Source organism: Tilletiaria anomala (assembly GCF_000711695.1).
Source record: "Tilletiaria anomala UBC 951 chromosome Unknown K437scaffold_40, whole genome shotgun sequence".
NCBI lineage: Eukaryota > Fungi > Basidiomycota > Exobasidiomycetes > Georgefischeriales > Tilletiariaceae > Tilletiaria > Tilletiaria anomala.
Window position 1 is genome coordinate 30,929 of NW_013546982.1, and position 14,141 is coordinate 45,069.

Genomic DNA, 14,141 nt, shown 5'->3' on the forward strand with positions numbered 1-14,141 from the left:
AAGCGCTCAAAGAGCTTTCCCCGGACCGAGACAAGGAGAGACGCCACGGTCAGGATGACGCTCGTGGACAGCGGCTCGGACGAGCTGCAGACCATCTGGTCGCTCGTCGCCGAGCTCTCCTCACAGCTCTCTGCCAACAAAGAGCTCTGCGTGTCGCTGCAGCAGCAAGCCGATCAGCTTAAGGGGCAGATTCATCACAACAACACCGGCTTCACCTTGCGCAGATTCAATGTCGACATCAGCAAGGAGAATTTCGAGAGCGAGCTCGAAAAGATCAACGTTGCTCTCGTTCGGGAAAACACTGCGTTGCAGCATGAAAATAAGCAGCTGAACCAGCTCCTGCGAGAACATGAGCAAACGCTTGAGTCAGTCATGGTCAAGTTCCGCAACTTTTCAGTAAGCACCAAGCTGCCGGGCGTAAAATCTCGGATTGACGGACGCTTAGCTGACTTGAAGCTTCCATCTGCCGGATAGCACTCAACACAGCATCACATTCTCGAGCTGACGCAGCACTACGAAGGATTGTTGTCTACGCAATCGTACAATCAGGCATCTTCGTCGCTGCGCGCTACGACAGCGTCCTCTTCTACACTCACTCACTTGGGTGATCTAGTACGGCGAGCGCTTCGTGTCATTGACGGTGAAGTCGACGACATGGAGGATGAGGATGACTTGTATGAGCCAGAGTTCGAGGACGAGGACGAGGGCGAAGGCGGCGAGGCGGACGGTGTCTCAGGAGACGAAGCCATCCATGGAGAGGATTCGAAAAGCGTCAAGATTTCAAGCAGCCGGCTTGGCCCATGCGCACTCGGGCAAAGTGCAACTTCTTCCGGGGGGAGCACAGGCAGCAAAGCAGCCGTATCATCGGCTCGCCGATCCCATCGCTCAACCGGGACGCGGCTGGCGCCCTCGAACTATCGTGTCGCCACTGATCCGCGCTTCTACGGCTCCGGTGGTTACTTTGGCAAGTGGGGCGATCCCAACGCTTTGCGTGCTGATGCTGCCCTGGAGGCGATGGCGGAAGAAGAAAAGCTGCGCAGCGAAAATGAGATGCTGAGGAAGTTACTGCTGGTTGCTGAAGAGCCTCCGCTGCCACCACCACTACCCGCTGCCTCACACGAGGATACTGTGCTTCCCACAGGCATCATTTCCGGTGGCATGCCTGGCTCCGAGAAGCTCAGTCTCGGCCTACCGAGGGGCAAAATGAACAAGGAGAGGCAGCAGGAATCGGATGGTGGCAGCAAAAACCCGAGTGGAGGAAGCAGCTCGAGCGATGTACCTGGAACAGGGAGCTTAGCAGCATCTATACCCCCAATCTCTACACTTTTGCGAACGACGCCCCCATCTGCACTTTCCCCGACCAGTTCGGGCATTACTGTGTCAACATCACCGACGGGCCTCCGGCCAATCCGCACTCTCCCGCTCCAATCGCTCAAACGCCCCCCAATGGATGGCTACCTGGCAGAAAACCAGAGTCTGCCCTACACGTCACCGCCGAACAGCTCGTTCGATAATGCGTCGCAACAGCAGCAAGGTGGCACGTCGGCAAGCACGCTCCCTCCTTTTAGCATCGATATTAATTTGGCGAGTGGTGGCGGTGACGACGAGATCGGGTCGATGCTGGAGGGTCCTTCGTCGCCGATCAGGACGCGGGAAGACACACGACCGACCGTCCGGATGGGTGCCCTGTCGCTTACGCGCTGGACCGGTGATGACGATTCTCGATCGATAGGCCAGGGCGCCGGCGCTGGCGGAGTCAACAACAAGCGATCGTCAAGCGCGCTCTTTGGAGAGACTGATGATGAAGGCGAGGCAGCACATGACCCTAGACTGGACGTAGGGCTGGGCAATGAATTGCACGCCAATAGTGGCTTCAGGCGCTTCGATGACGAGCACGACGAGCCTTTCACCTCGGGCTCTCGGCATCTAGGCAGCTATGAGATGACGCGCGACGAAGCCAGTTCATCACGATTCGGCGTGGAGAGTCTTGGCCCGCCTGGCGGCCTCACCCGCGTCGACATTCCCGCCGACCAACACAGCAGTGCGATAGACGACGGCGATAGCGTGGCGGTGGGCTGTGAGGGCAATGCTTCGCAACGAAAAGGAGACGCGGACCACCTGCTGCCGAGCGAGCCACCTGCGCATCAGTTTCAGACGATCTCCCTCGATGACAACGAAGATGAGCCACTACCGAGTGCGACGGCGGATAACCTGTCTGGTCCGTCGACAGCAACGCCGTTGGCAACAGAGGATAGAGGCGATATTACAGACGAGACGCCAGGGTCTGGGCCCGCACCGTTGCCGGCTTCGCCAAGCGTAGGCGCAGACAGAAGCGCCGCGTCGCTACCAGTTGTAGGCGTTCCTGGCGAAGCGACGGGCGCTGTATCAGCATCTAACGAAGCAGAGGACATGAGCGACAGTGGGCCTGGGGGTGGCAGCGGTAGCAAGCAGATACTCATAGAGCCAGAAACGGCCGGCGAGCTGGAACAGGAAGCAGAGGATAGTGAGGACCCGCTCGCTGCTGCTGCTGCTGCCATGGCTGGACATGAGGCGCCTGCGGCGGAAGCGCTGCATTCTGACGGGCCTGCAGCCGCCGGTGCTCCAGCCGAGGTTGCGACGGAAGACAAGAGCAGCACCGATGGCGACGATGAGGTTGCCAGCATCGGCGAACTGGGCCTCAGCCTCGGGCCTGAGGACGTCGAGATTGTTACACCTGTCAAAGCTGTCGATGAGACAAAGGCCCAAGAGGCGTGATGCGCTCACTGTCCTGTACTTTGCCACCAAGTCGTCATTTTGCGCTTGATCATATTGCGCAGTAACGCTCACAATCGACGGTGCATGTTCAGAAAGCAGCCCAGTGTTCGTGGCACATGAGCGCCAGGGAGACTACATGGGCATGTCGCTCGAGCTAGCTAGCAGGCTCGTTCTGTTTGCGCTTGGGAATGTGCGGATGACCAGTCAAAATGAGTTGGTATGAGCTGCAATTCGATTCGGAACGGAAATTCGGCCGAGAGCTGGAAAGGCGATTGCCAGGTGAAACCATGCTATGAAAACGGTCCTAATTGCACCCATGTGTGCCGAAACGAGATGCTACGGGTATCGTGAACTGGATGCCGGGGGCTGATGCGTGGATGAACGGCGCGCAAAGCGATACGCTCCGCTTAAGCGGTGGTGGTAGGCGCGGGCGCGGGCGCCTCCGCCTCTGTCTCTGCGGCAGATGCATCCGTGGCGACAGCAGCAGGAGCGGCCGCCGCTTCGTTGCCGGCAGAAACAGGAGCGGCTTCGCTTCCCGCAGCTGGAGCTGCCGTTGGAGCGGGAGCTGCGGGTGTGGTCGTCTTTGACGGTTGCGAGGCTGTCAGCCTTTTGACGACATCCTTGGCCTTGTCGACGTGGCCGCCGCTGTGAATGCAAAAAGAAAGCCAGTCCCGGTGTCAGTCTTACAATATAGCAAAGCAAGCTGAGTGACCGGCCCGAGTTCTCTCACAAGTCCAGTGCGCTGGAAAAGACGTGCGCAATCTTGCCTTCCTTGTCGACGACAAAGGTGACTCTGCCAGGGATGAGGCCAAACAGCTGTTTCTTGACCTTGAACGCCTTTTGTGCTTCACCGTCCTTGTCTGTGAGCAGGCTAAACTGAAGCTTCTGCTTCTGCCTGAAGCTGGTGTGCGACTCCTGGTCTCCCTTGCTGATGCCGACGAGAGCGGCAGCGCCTACCGAGAGGAAGTCGTCGTAGCCGTCGCGAAAGCGGCAGACCTCCTTCGTGCAGCCGTACGAGTGGTCTTCCGGGTAAAAAAAGACGACGACAGGGCCCTTGTCGAGCCAGAGCGTAGAGAGCTGGACCGATGTGCCATCTTCGTTAGGCAGCGTCACGTCCGGCGCTTCGTCGCCGACTTTAAGGCCAGACATCGTTGGGATTGTGCTCTCTCGGGAGGACTTTGGGCCCTATTAGTTGTGCGGCCCCGTTGCAGCTGGCGGCGGTGGTAAAGGCGTGTTGTAAGGTGGCTCGTGCTTGACACAGAGAGAGGGTCCCAAGAAAGTAAGGATGTGCCCCAACAAGATCTGGTCACTGGAGGTTGTCAGAGAGAGCTAATAAAGGGTCGCCATATCTCTTCATCCTTCATACCTCACCGGTTTTGTTTGCTTGCCATGACGACTGGCCCGCCCATGGTTGGGGCACGGGCCACTCAAGACTGAACTTGGATTGGAAAACGAGTCACGTGACTTGAAGATTTGCATTGCAGTTGGACGCGACGCGATGCCGGCCGGTCATTGGCAGCCTTTGGGGAGCATCGCACACTTTCTTTGCATGGTGATGGATTCAGACTTGGAAGCAGGTTGCGACATGGGACGCGACGCATCGGCGCCTGTACAGCATGAAAACGGGCCTTTCCCTCGAGGTTATGGGCGCATGAGGCTGTCACTTGAAGACATTTGTCATAGAGACGTGCCAACGTGATGACTGAGTCGGTTCGGACGCAGGCAAGGCCCTTGGCCCTTCCTACACCGGGCCAAGCCACCACGGCTGGAGGCCCCGACCATGCTTGCAAGGCTCGGCACGCGCAGCAGCTTGCAGCCTCGTCGCGCGCATTCTCTTTCCCATATCCGCAAGCATATGGGATTCAGATCGACTTGATGCAAGCCGTCTTTCGGGCGATCGAGGATGCAAAAGTTGGCATCTTCGAGAGTCCGACTGGGACGGTGAGGCAGCGTCGAATGTCCTTTGCGCTAACACTCAGAGATACTGATACAGCATGCCCCCCTTTTGTCGGTTTCCTCTAATAGGGCAAGTCCCTCAGTCTCATCTGCTCGGCCTTCACATGGCTTGAGCACAACGCCAAGCGCTCAGAACTGGCAAATGAATCTGAACCCTCCCATTCAGGAGCAGAGGCAGGCACAGGCGACGAGCCAGACTGGGTATTAGCGCATGCGCGCGCAAAGCAGAGGGAGAAATCCGAGATGGCGGAGAGAGAGCTGAAACAGCGCATCGCGCACGCAAAGCGCTTGCAGGCCAAGTTCAAAAAGGAGCGCAGGCAAGACGAACGTATGAACAGAGGCAATAGCCTCGGTAGTGCCAGTACAACGAAAGCACGCCCGTCAGCAATTATGTCCGCAGGAAAGAAAACATCATATTCGAGGGCAGATTCCGACGAGGAGTTTTTGCTTGACTCGGGCGATGAGGCCTCGTCCCCTACGAGCAAGGCCCGCAAAAATGTAGATGCTCAGGACGGCGAACTGGCCGCATTTCTTGGAATGCAACGCGATGCCGACTCCGTCGTGGCTGCTCTTGGCGGCACCTCGGAGGCTACAGATGAATTGGGCCTCAGCGCAGAGGTGCGAGCGCTGATGGCACAGTATGACCAATCTTCCGCTGCTCGCGCCTCCTCCTTCAACCACTACTCCTCGTCATCCTCTTCCAATACACTCAATCGTGTCACTTTTAGCAGCAGCATGTCGGCGAGCGCGCGTGCCGAAATAGAGGAGCTTTTGCTAGCGCAGACTACGCCCAAGACCTACTACGCCAGTCGCACGCACTCGCAGCTGAGCCAATTTGTGCATGAGTTGCGCAAGACACGCTTCGCTACGGGAGCACTGCAAGCGCCAGCAGACACTGCAAGCAGCAGCGCGGACGCACAGAGATCAAGGCGATCAGACTCGGATATGATGCTCGAAGATGCTCCGTATTCCATGGCTGTGCGCAAGCGATCTCGCGTCAGCAACGGTCTTGTCGCACAGACAGAAGTCACGGAAGGGGACGCAGCGCAGTCGCCTGTACGCGTCGTCGCCCTCGGCAGTCGGAAGCAGATGTGCATCAACGAGGCTGTCCAGCAGATCGGGCGCGAGCGTGGCACCGAGGCGATGAACGAACGCTGCAAGGAGCTGTTGAAAGGCAAGCGCTCAACCGCCCCGAAGAACAGCGGCGGACAGCAGGTGCCGCAACGACAAAAGAATGAGAAAAGATGTCCTTATGCCCCAGCAATAGATGAGGGCGGACTGGAGCAAGCAATGGAGTTTCGAGATCATGCTTTTGTGAGCGCAGCTGCTACAAGTTTAAGAAGGATTGCTTCGCTGATTCTCCCCACCCCGCCAGACCGAAGTCAGAGACATTGAAGATTTAACCGAACTAGGACGCTCGCTCAATACGTGCCCGTACTTTGCTTCCCGTCTTGCAGCCAAGCAGGCACAGCTCGTCACGCTGCCATACAATCTCCTCCTCCACGCCGACTCGCGGCTGGCAGCCGGGGTCGATGTGACGGACAACGTGATTCTCATCGACGAGGCACACAATCTTATCGACACCATTCTCGCCACGCACACTGTCTCAATCACACTCACGCAGATCCAGCAGGCCCAAAAGCAGATTGAAACATACGTCAATCGCTTCGCGCTCAAGCTCAGGGGTAGCAACGAGATGCATCTCAAGCAGTTGGAGCTTGCACTCAAGAGCCTCAGCAAGCACTGCCTGCGTTGGGTGACGGCGCATGCCGAGAGCAAGTCGACAGAGGAGATTGTCACCGCTTCCCAGCTTGTGTCCAGCATGGATGGGACGCTGGATCAAATCAACGTGAGTGCGCAAGAACATGCAAGCGGGACGACCGGCTCACTGAATTGGCCCACCGTCACGCGATCCGCACATGCAGCTGGCGCAACTCGATTCTTTCCTGCGCGACAGTCAGATTGCCCGCAAAGTGGCCGGTTACGCGGACAAGCAGGCAATACAAGCCGCCAATAGCAGAAGTGGAGGCTCTCTCGAGAATCGCAACAGTATCACGTCCATGCGCACTATCTCCTCCTTCCTGCTATCGCTAATCAATGCTGACCAAGACGGCAAGGTCCTGCTGAGCATGTTGCCGCAGAACATCTCCAAGGAAAGGCCACTTGCAAACGCGGGGGCGGATGCAAGCGCAGCCCCGAATATGATCATCAAGTACCAGCTGCTTAATCCTTCCAAGTCGTTCAAGACTCTCGTCGATCAGTCCCGCGCGATCATCCTTGCTGGCGGCACGATGGAGCCGGTATCCGATCTTCTCATGCAAGTCTTGCCACATGTGCCGCCGACGCAGATTTCGAGGCTGTCGTGCGGCCACATCATCCCCTCTTCAAATCTCTTTGCCGCGGTCGTCTCTGTTGGCCCAAAGAAAGCGAGACTGGAGTTCAAATTCGACAGTCGGAACGACCATGCGCTGGTGAGTGTGTGCAGCACATTGAACGCGTGACAACATAGCATTGACTACCTGTTGTTCGTTTCGCAGCTTGATGAGCTCGGGTCAGCCTTGTCAAACTTTTGCAATGTCATCCCAGACGGCATGGTCGTGTTTGTGCCTTCGTACAAAGTGCTCAACACGTTCATGGAGCGCTGGAAGGCGACGAAGCAGCTCGACAGCCTCATGCGCCGCAAAAAGCTCTTCATTGAGCCTCAGACTGCCGCCGAGGTGGACGCAGTCTTGCGGCACTACACATCCGCGATCGAGATGCCGCAGCCAGGTATGACGGGCGCAATCCTCATCGCCGTCGTCGGCGCCAAACTATCCGAGGGTATCAACTTCTCAGACCGTCTAGCGCGTGCCGTCGTCATGGTCGGCCTGCCTTTTCCGAATGCTGCAAGCGCAGAGCTTGTCGAACGAATGCGCTTTGCAAGAGAGCTCGCCAGCAAGCAGCAGCAGGGCTCCGCAGTCAGCACACCAAAAGTGGATGCGGGCAAAGAGCTGTACGTCAACATGTGCATGAAGGCGGTCAACCAGTCAATCGGGCGCGCGATTCGTCATCGGAACGATTATGCTGCGCTCCTGCTGGTTGACATGCGCTTTGCCCGTCAAGACATCTCTTCCAAGCTTCCGGGTTGGATCCGAAGCGAGGTCCACCGCGATCTCACGTTCCCACTCGTTATGCGCGACTTGGCGGGCTTTTTCCGCTCCAAGAGAACAACGCCAAATACCGGCCTATGAGATACGCTCGTGCAGGCAGGGATGGTTACCAAGTAACTTGTTGGACCGAAATACTGTAGCCTACAAACCAAGACATATGTCACGTGTATTCACAAAAAATGTGTGAAGGGCCCAAACGCAAATGAAAGGTACAAGGCTAATCTTCATTGCTGTCTGGGCGAAGCGGCACCGGGTGGCGTCTCGGAAGCTTTCTGCATGTCCGCAAGAGGCGGGCGCCTGTTGTGGTCGTGCTTGGCGCCGCTGCCATTGAGGCCAGCGTGCCCAGCAGCCTGCGTCTCGAGGACGGTGGACGCGCCGGAGAAGTTGAGCTGGCGCGACGCGTCGCCTTGGTTCTTGAGGTCCTCAGCGGAGATGATCTCCTGTAGCGAGTGCGTGCGGGCACGGCGCTGCGCGGCCACCCCAGCACCCTGGCCCTGCTGCTGCAGCGCAGAGGAGCGGCCGGTGTATGAGCCGCCGCCTGCGACGAGTGGATTGCTGCGCTGCTCGGTGGGCGACATGATAAGATCGCGCAGGTTGTTATCAGAGCGATTGCGTTTCTCGGCAAAGGAGCCGGCGCCGCTACCGCTCCTGCTGCGTGTGCGGGAACGGGAGCTGCGGCGCGAGGAGGCATTGCTGGCGCTATGGCCGCCACCCATCCAGGTGCTTGGGTTGAGCATGCGGAAGACGGTTTCGTAGTCACCGTCGTCGTGCTCCTCGTCACCGTTGTCGTCGCCAAATTCGCTAGCTTCAGCGCTGGTAGTAAAGCCGGAGTGCGTGACAGCATCGTCCTCGTCAGATGGCGCAAGGACGGCTTTGAACTGCTCACGCAGCTTGCGCTCCTCTTCAGAGATACTGGCCTTCTCGCTCTTGCGCGGCTCGGCGGAGGGGATCTCTCGCGTGGCACCGGCGGTGTCGCCCGCGGCAGCGACTGCGGCGGAGGCAGCGGATTTCCTGCTGCGCTTTTGCTTCTTGGTGCCCCAGCCAAAGAGGCGCTCATCGACCCAGGCGAGCGGGTGAGACAGAGGGCTATCGACGCCAGGTGCGCTGGACGTGGCGGAGGAGGGTTTGTCGACGCCGGGCTGCGCACTGGCGCTCGGTGCGCTGAGCAGGCGGCTCGACTCAAAGTCTTCCCAAACCTGCGGGGCGAACTCCTCGATGAGCGCGTGGATCTCGGTGCTGAGGTGTGCGCGCATCTGCTGCAGCTCCATGATCACCTTGTGATTGCCGGGTAGGAGGGAGATGAAGAGCGGAGGGAGCGACTTGTAGATGTCGATGCCGACCTCGCCAAACTTGAGCGTCGAGTATGCGATGGCGGGCAGTGCGGCCATGACATAGAGCGGCATGAGCATTTGCTGCTTCCAGGGCAGCTGGTAGCGGTGGGCGAGGTACGTGGCGCAGCCGGCGTACACGGTGTACAGCACGGGCGCGACGACGAGCGAGACAAGAACCTTCCACGTGGCAAGCACATCTCTGCCTTTGAGCTTGACCTGGCTCGCTGCGAGAGCCTCCTTCGCCTTGCGCACAGAGATGCTCTTGGCGAGGATGAAGATGGGCGAGTTGAGGACGACGCCGGGGAGCGCGAGGCCGCCCCACATGCCGAGCAGGAAGATGCGGTAGGCGAGCAGGCCGAGGGAGCGCCAGCCGGCGCGCGTGGCACGCTCGACCTGGTGGTCGCGAAGACCAGCGTAGCGCAGCTTGGCGTTATAGCGCATGACGTCTTCCTTGACCTTCTGCACGCGCGGCTCGTGCTGGAACTGGAGGTAGCCGAGGATGAAGCGGCGGTTCAGCTCGACGACCTGTCCGAGGCTGGCGTGGTGGCCTGGCGGGGTGTAGAGCCGTCGGCCAGCTTGGATGACCATGAGCGTCTCGTAGTCTGGCGCACGGACGGTGACACTCTTGAGCCCGTCAAAGACGATATCCATCATCTGCGCGACAGCCTTCTTCTTGCCGTCGCCGCCCTGGTCGAAAAGCTGGACCATCTCCGCCGGTACGTCGAGCGGCGCGCCAAACTCGATGACGGCGCGCGAGCGGAAGCGGTGCGGGTGGAAGTAGGACAGCCCGACAGGGACGATGCGCACCTTGAGGCCAGGGTTGGCAGCCATCGCGCCGAGGGCCATGATGACGACACCCGCCTTCAGCGGGAGCAAGTCCGTGCGGTCATGCGAGCCGCCTGCGGCAGAGTGAAGAAGGGACCGAGAATGGCTGCGTCAGGCATCTGATTTTCGAGCGCTACCGCTCACACGAGCAGGGTACGCACCTTCAGGAAATATGCCGAGGCTGCCGCCCTTGGCGAGCTTTTCGTACACCTTGGCGTACATCTGCGTCTGGTCGACGAACGGCAGGACGGTGTAGGTGGACCCGTCTCCAGCGAGCGCATCGCGGACAGGCTTCTTTCCGGGTGCATCCTTGAACTCCTTCTTGATGCGCACCTGACTATCGCTGAGCACCTCGACGACCTCGGCGTTGGCGCTGCCGTACTCTTTACCCAGGACGAGCTGGCCCTTGACTTGGAGCTGCGTGGTGAACTGCGTGCCGTTGCGCCCGAGCACAAGCAATGGGTCCGATGGTGAGAGCGTGATTGTGCCCGCGCCGGGCTTGGCGGAGTCCGCTGCGCGCGCGACGGGGACTGCAGGAGGGGGTAGACAGGGAGAAGAAAGACATTGCATCCGCAGTCCGTGGTCAGTGGCCATCCTTCGACGGGGAAGAGTGGGAGAAAGATACGCACTGCTGTGCATGAGGCGCGCGGCGGCGCCAATGAGCGGGCGCTTGAGGCTTTTCTCGGCGGTAAGAAAGGCGACGCGGCGGCCGCTGGCGCGGCGTACCTCGCTGGCGAGCAGGAGCGGGTCGAGGAACTGGTTGTGGTGCGGTGCGGCGACGAAGATGAGCGGCCCGCCGGCGCCCTCGCGGGGGATGCGCCAGCTGCCACGCGGCTGGATGGAGCGGAAGAAGATGTTGATGATCAGGCGCCAGAAGAGAAGCGCGAGATCGAACACTGCGTTGGACGCCATGATGCCGCGCGCGGCAAGTACACGGCCGAGCGCACGGGCGCCAGCGCGAGGGACGAGCAGACGAACAAGCGACGCAGGCAGCGGCAGTGAGTGCAGCAGGCGCTGCAGGTCACGCAGCGTCTCCCGCAGGCGCGGTGGGTCGCCTGGGAGCGTGTAACGGTTCAGCCCGTGGCCGTGGCTCTGGCTCAGGTGCTGCGCCGAGGTGGACGATGGTGCTGGCGCTGCCGTTGAAATAGAGGAGGACGAAAAGGCGCCACTGCCGTGCGCCGGGCCGAACGAGGGTAGGTGGCGCGGGGCTTGTGAGCGCGAGAACCGGTGGGGCGGAGCGCCGAGCGTCGTTGTAGTCGCCGCCGGCTGGGGTGCGACAGCGGTAGAGGGAGGCGCGCCAAGTGCTTGGTCCTGTGCGTCCCGTGCTTGCGCTTGCTCTTGCTCTTGCTCTTGCTCTTGCTGCTGGTGCATGTGCTCGATCGCCTGCGCTTCGAGGTCCGGTCGCTGCGCAAGGCTGGGCGACGCGGACGAATCGGAGTCGGTGTGCAGTTTAGCGCGGGCAGCAGCAGCGTTCGAGTTGATTTGCGGGCTCGTCATGTGAGGATCGCAGTCGGTAGGTGCGTGGGTGGATTGCGGTATGTGTGCTGCTGAGGAGGACGAAGAAGATCGCGCCAAGACTGACGAATGGCGGGACCGGCGTTTCTTCTCACGTGCCCTGCCCTCCTTGTCCCTTTTTGGCGGCAGCCCGTGCGAGTAAACCTTCTGGACTAGAAGGAAATCTATACTTGGCTCGGCTCAGCAGGAGACCTGAAGCGAGAGGATGCTGCCATGTGCCAGCTGCCTGGAACGAACGATGCCAGCGGGGATGGGGCTGGAGACGGGGAGCGCGTGCGTCGATCCACAGCGTGTGGCTGGCCCTATTGGCTGGCTGGCGGGGGGCTGTTGGGCAATGAGTCGCGAGTGGTGCTGGTCGGCAGCCGTCGCCGTGGTCGTTGCGCAGGAAGTTGTAAGAAGCGAATGCATCCGTCTCGCCCCGCAACCCCCTTACTCCACCTGATAGACGTCCTGTCCTGTTCTTTATGGTATGCATATACATCAAGTAGCAGCGGGAGTTCCGCTCCGCCACCCTGCCGCGCGCCAGTGTGGTCAAGGTGACAGTGTTCTCAGCGAAAAATGTTGAGGGCGCAGACGCCCGCAAAAAGCCCACATTCATCAGCCATGCATATCATATCACACCGCACAAGGGCAGAAAGGGAGAGGAGCGAAAGAGAAGCGAAGGGTTGATCGCTCTCTCGCCAAGCACCCCAGGGACCACCACTTGGTCCCAACTCGCACAACCCTCGGCCCGACACTTGCCGCCCACGGTCAAACACGACCAAGCCAGCCTTTTCTGGCGCATGTACATGCATATCCTGGCTGACGGCCGTGGATCACCACAGCCAGCATGCTTTCGCAACCCGTCATGTGCCCACAAAAGTATGTACGGAACGATCGGAAACACTTCCTCTTCCGTCCCCAATGCGCGAGGGCCCATCAAGCGGGTCTCAGAATTTAGATGGTTCCTGCTCTCAATCCATATCACTAGCCTTTTTCGTGTGAATGTTGTTTTCTTTTCGATTCAAGTCAAACTTGTATATATATATATATATATATTCGCGTCCCAGATCATATAGGCCACAGGGGCCCCTACCAGGTCGATGAGCAGAAGCGGATCATCTGTAGCGTCTGTAGCTGTGCGTTCTACCAGTCCCATTCTTGATCCAAATCGGGCCTCCTGTTGCTTCTGCCCCCGCATCTGCTTGCGCCAGTTATCTAGCACGTGCGGCAGAGGAGAGCAAGCCACCAAATAGAATGAAGAAGCGTCTCTGTCCTGTTGTAGCGTACACAGCGCAGTGGTAAGCAATCGTTGCAAGAGTAGTTGGTCCGGCCAGTCGATCATATCATACGCAAGGAAGCGGCGCAGGTAGGTTTAAATGTCTGGATGGTCCTCCCCGGCTGTTCGTCAGCTTGGGCGTAGTCGGCCGTCGAAAGAGAGGAGGTGACGCCTGCAAGCCGGAGGACCTTTCGACATAGTGTAGACGCAAAGGTTGATACTCGGGCCGAGATGGGCGGTAGCATCACTAGTGACGACGAAGAGGGCAGACGGGTCAAGCGCCAACAGGCCCTCGTTCCTACCCGCCCTAGCCAGCTAGGCACTAGATGTTTCTCTTGCGAGGCAATGCTGGGCGACATCGTGTCACTATCGGCATAGACACTGGCGCAAACGATTCCTTTATACCACGCGCACTAGTCAAGCGACTCGGGCTGACGCTCTAGGGCGTGTGGTGCAAAGGAATCGTTTGGGTCAGAGAATCTCGCAACAACTACGGCACCTTACCTGGCAGTGAGCCTTTGGTCACGCCAACCAGTGTGCTGTGGCGTTGTCGGCAGACACCCACAGAACAGACTTTTCCTCGTGGGCAGGCCATTCCTGGCGCCCAACAACGCACTGCTCGGAACAAGCACGTGCCCTCTCATCTTTGCCCAGCTTGATCAAGTTGATGCGATCCCTGCTCACCTGGTCGAGGTGGGCAAGGAAGGAAGAGTCCCATCCATTACACCATCGCCACTCGTTCTATGCTGGAACAAGCTTCGGCTGCCGCTCAAATCAGCCCCATGTTGATGTCCAGGATAGCATCTTGTGGAGGCTGAGGATCAGACTCCCCTTTACCTCTTTCTATATGGCCATTTGACGGGACAATGCTCAGCTGATGTGCACTTTCACCATAAGAAGGTGCAAGTGTACATGCGCACCGCTCTTGGCCGTGGAACGGGTTTTGGGGCTTGCAAAGGATATTTCCAGGACGGGGCTGCGTATTCAGCAGCCGCCATGAATGATCAAACCGTCTCTCATCAATACCCCTACCTTGGTACGGTGCGTCTGAACAAATCCACCTTGATCCAACAAGATCAGAGCCTTGTGCAGCTGAGGACCTGAATGAATCCTTGCTTGTCCCTTTGTCGGAGCATATTATTTTGTGTCTGCGCCCCGAGACAGTGATGAAGATGATAGATAATAGATACAATCTCTGTGGAAGGAGTGTGTAAGAAATGTCTGCCAATAGCCGAAGTAGACAATGCCAGCCCCCGCGTCCACACTTGCTTGACAGCAAATGGAACGCCTTCCTTTGCCCTCTGGCGCGATCCTCGCGGTGCGCGGCTGTGGCTAGCTGGGCCGCCCGCGACA

The 14,141-nt window shown here is 59.0% G+C and overlaps 6 protein-coding genes across 6 annotated transcripts; 3 read left to right on the forward strand and 3 right to left on the reverse strand.

Moving 5' to 3' along the window:
- Window positions 1-54: 54 nt before the first annotated feature.
- K437DRAFT_224042 (uncharacterized protein) lies at window positions 55-660 on the forward strand (the record flags this gene model as incomplete). Its single annotated transcript, XM_013387823.1, has 2 exons — window positions 55-396; window positions 475-660. Coding segments are annotated over 2 exons (528 nt in total), but the record flags the coding sequence as incomplete, so codon positions are not given.
- Window positions 661-3,385: 2,725 nt separating this feature from the next.
- K437DRAFT_235662 (alkyl hydroperoxide reductase/ thiol specific antioxidant/ Mal allergen) lies at window positions 3,386-4,021 on the reverse strand. The gene has a single exon (XM_013387824.1). It carries the CDS (start codon window positions 3,901-3,903, stop codon window positions 3,481-3,483), a length of 423 nt encoding a protein of 140 aa, XP_013243278.1. The 5' UTR covers window positions 3,904-4,021; the 3' UTR covers window positions 3,386-3,480.
- A 545-nt stretch (window positions 4,022-4,566) lies between these two features.
- Window positions 4,567-8,009, forward strand: K437DRAFT_235663 (DNA repair helicase). Its single transcript, XM_013387825.1, has 9 exons — window positions 4,567-4,695; window positions 4,780-5,065; window positions 5,111-5,208; window positions 5,299-5,427; window positions 5,494-5,555; window positions 5,712-6,024; window positions 6,086-6,559; window positions 6,636-7,181; window positions 7,248-8,009. Exons 1-9 carry the CDS (start codon window positions 4,630-4,632, stop codon window positions 7,938-7,940), a joined length of 2,667 nt encoding a protein of 888 aa, XP_013243279.1. The 5' UTR covers window positions 4,567-4,629; the 3' UTR covers window positions 7,941-8,009.
- Window positions 8,010-8,083: 74 nt separating this feature from the next.
- K437DRAFT_224087 (uncharacterized protein) lies at window positions 8,084-10,927 on the reverse strand (the record flags this gene model as incomplete). The annotated part of the gene is made up of 3 exons (XM_013387826.1): window positions 8,084-10,089; window positions 10,177-10,545; window positions 10,645-10,927. The coding sequence occupies 3 exons, from the start codon at window positions 10,925-10,927 to the stop codon at window positions 8,084-8,086; spliced, it is 2,658 nt and encodes an 885-aa protein (XP_013243280.1).
- A 1,306-nt stretch (window positions 10,928-12,233) lies between these two features.
- K437DRAFT_118892 (uncharacterized protein) lies at window positions 12,234-12,726 on the forward strand. The gene has a single exon (XM_013387827.1). It carries the CDS (start codon window positions 12,313-12,315, stop codon window positions 12,586-12,588), a length of 276 nt encoding a protein of 91 aa, XP_013243281.1. The 5' UTR covers window positions 12,234-12,312; the 3' UTR covers window positions 12,589-12,726.
- K437DRAFT_118883 (uncharacterized protein) lies at window positions 12,619-13,566 on the reverse strand. The gene is made up of 3 exons (XM_013387828.1): window positions 13,293-13,566; window positions 12,862-13,136; window positions 12,619-12,785 (listed from the first exon to the last, which is right to left on the reverse strand). Exons 1-3 carry the CDS (start codon window positions 13,430-13,432, stop codon window positions 12,724-12,726), a joined length of 477 nt encoding a protein of 158 aa, XP_013243282.1. The 5' UTR covers window positions 13,433-13,566; the 3' UTR covers window positions 12,619-12,723.
- Between the last annotated feature and the right edge of the window lie 575 nt (window positions 13,567-14,141).

Excerpts from the sequence above, each read along its gene's own strand:
- K437DRAFT_235662 (XM_013387824.1), bottom strand. The coding sequence starts at position 3,903 with ATGTCTGGCCTTAAAGTCGGCGACGAAGCGCCGGACGTGACGCTGCCT.
- K437DRAFT_235663 (XM_013387825.1), top strand. The coding sequence starts at position 4,630 with ATGCAAGCCGTCTTTCGGGCGATCGAGGATGCAAAAGTTGGCATCTTC. Across the intron at positions 6,025-6,085 it reads AGTTTCGAGATCATGCTTTT|ACCGAAGTCAGAGACATTGA; the intron begins GTGAGCGCAGCT and ends CCACCCCGCCAG. Across the intron at positions 6,560-6,635 it reads GGACGCTGGATCAAATCAAC|CTGGCGCAACTCGATTCTTT; the intron begins GTGAGTGCGCAA and ends CCGCACATGCAG.
- K437DRAFT_118892 (XM_013387827.1), top strand. The coding sequence starts at position 12,313 with ATGTACATGCATATCCTGGCTGACGGCCGTGGATCACCACAGCCAGCA.
- K437DRAFT_118883 (XM_013387828.1), bottom strand. The coding sequence starts at position 13,432 with ATGAGAGGGCACGTGCTTGTTCCGAGCAGTGCGTTGTTGGGCGCCAGG. Across the intron at positions 13,137-13,292 it reads GACCAAAGGCTCACTGCCAG|CATTGCCTCGCAAGAGAAAC; the intron begins GTAAGGTGCCGT and ends GATGTCGCCCAG. Across the intron at positions 12,786-12,861 it reads TACCTGCGCCGCTTCCTTGC|GACAGAGACGCTTCTTCATT; the intron begins GTATGATATGAT and ends ACGCTACAACAG.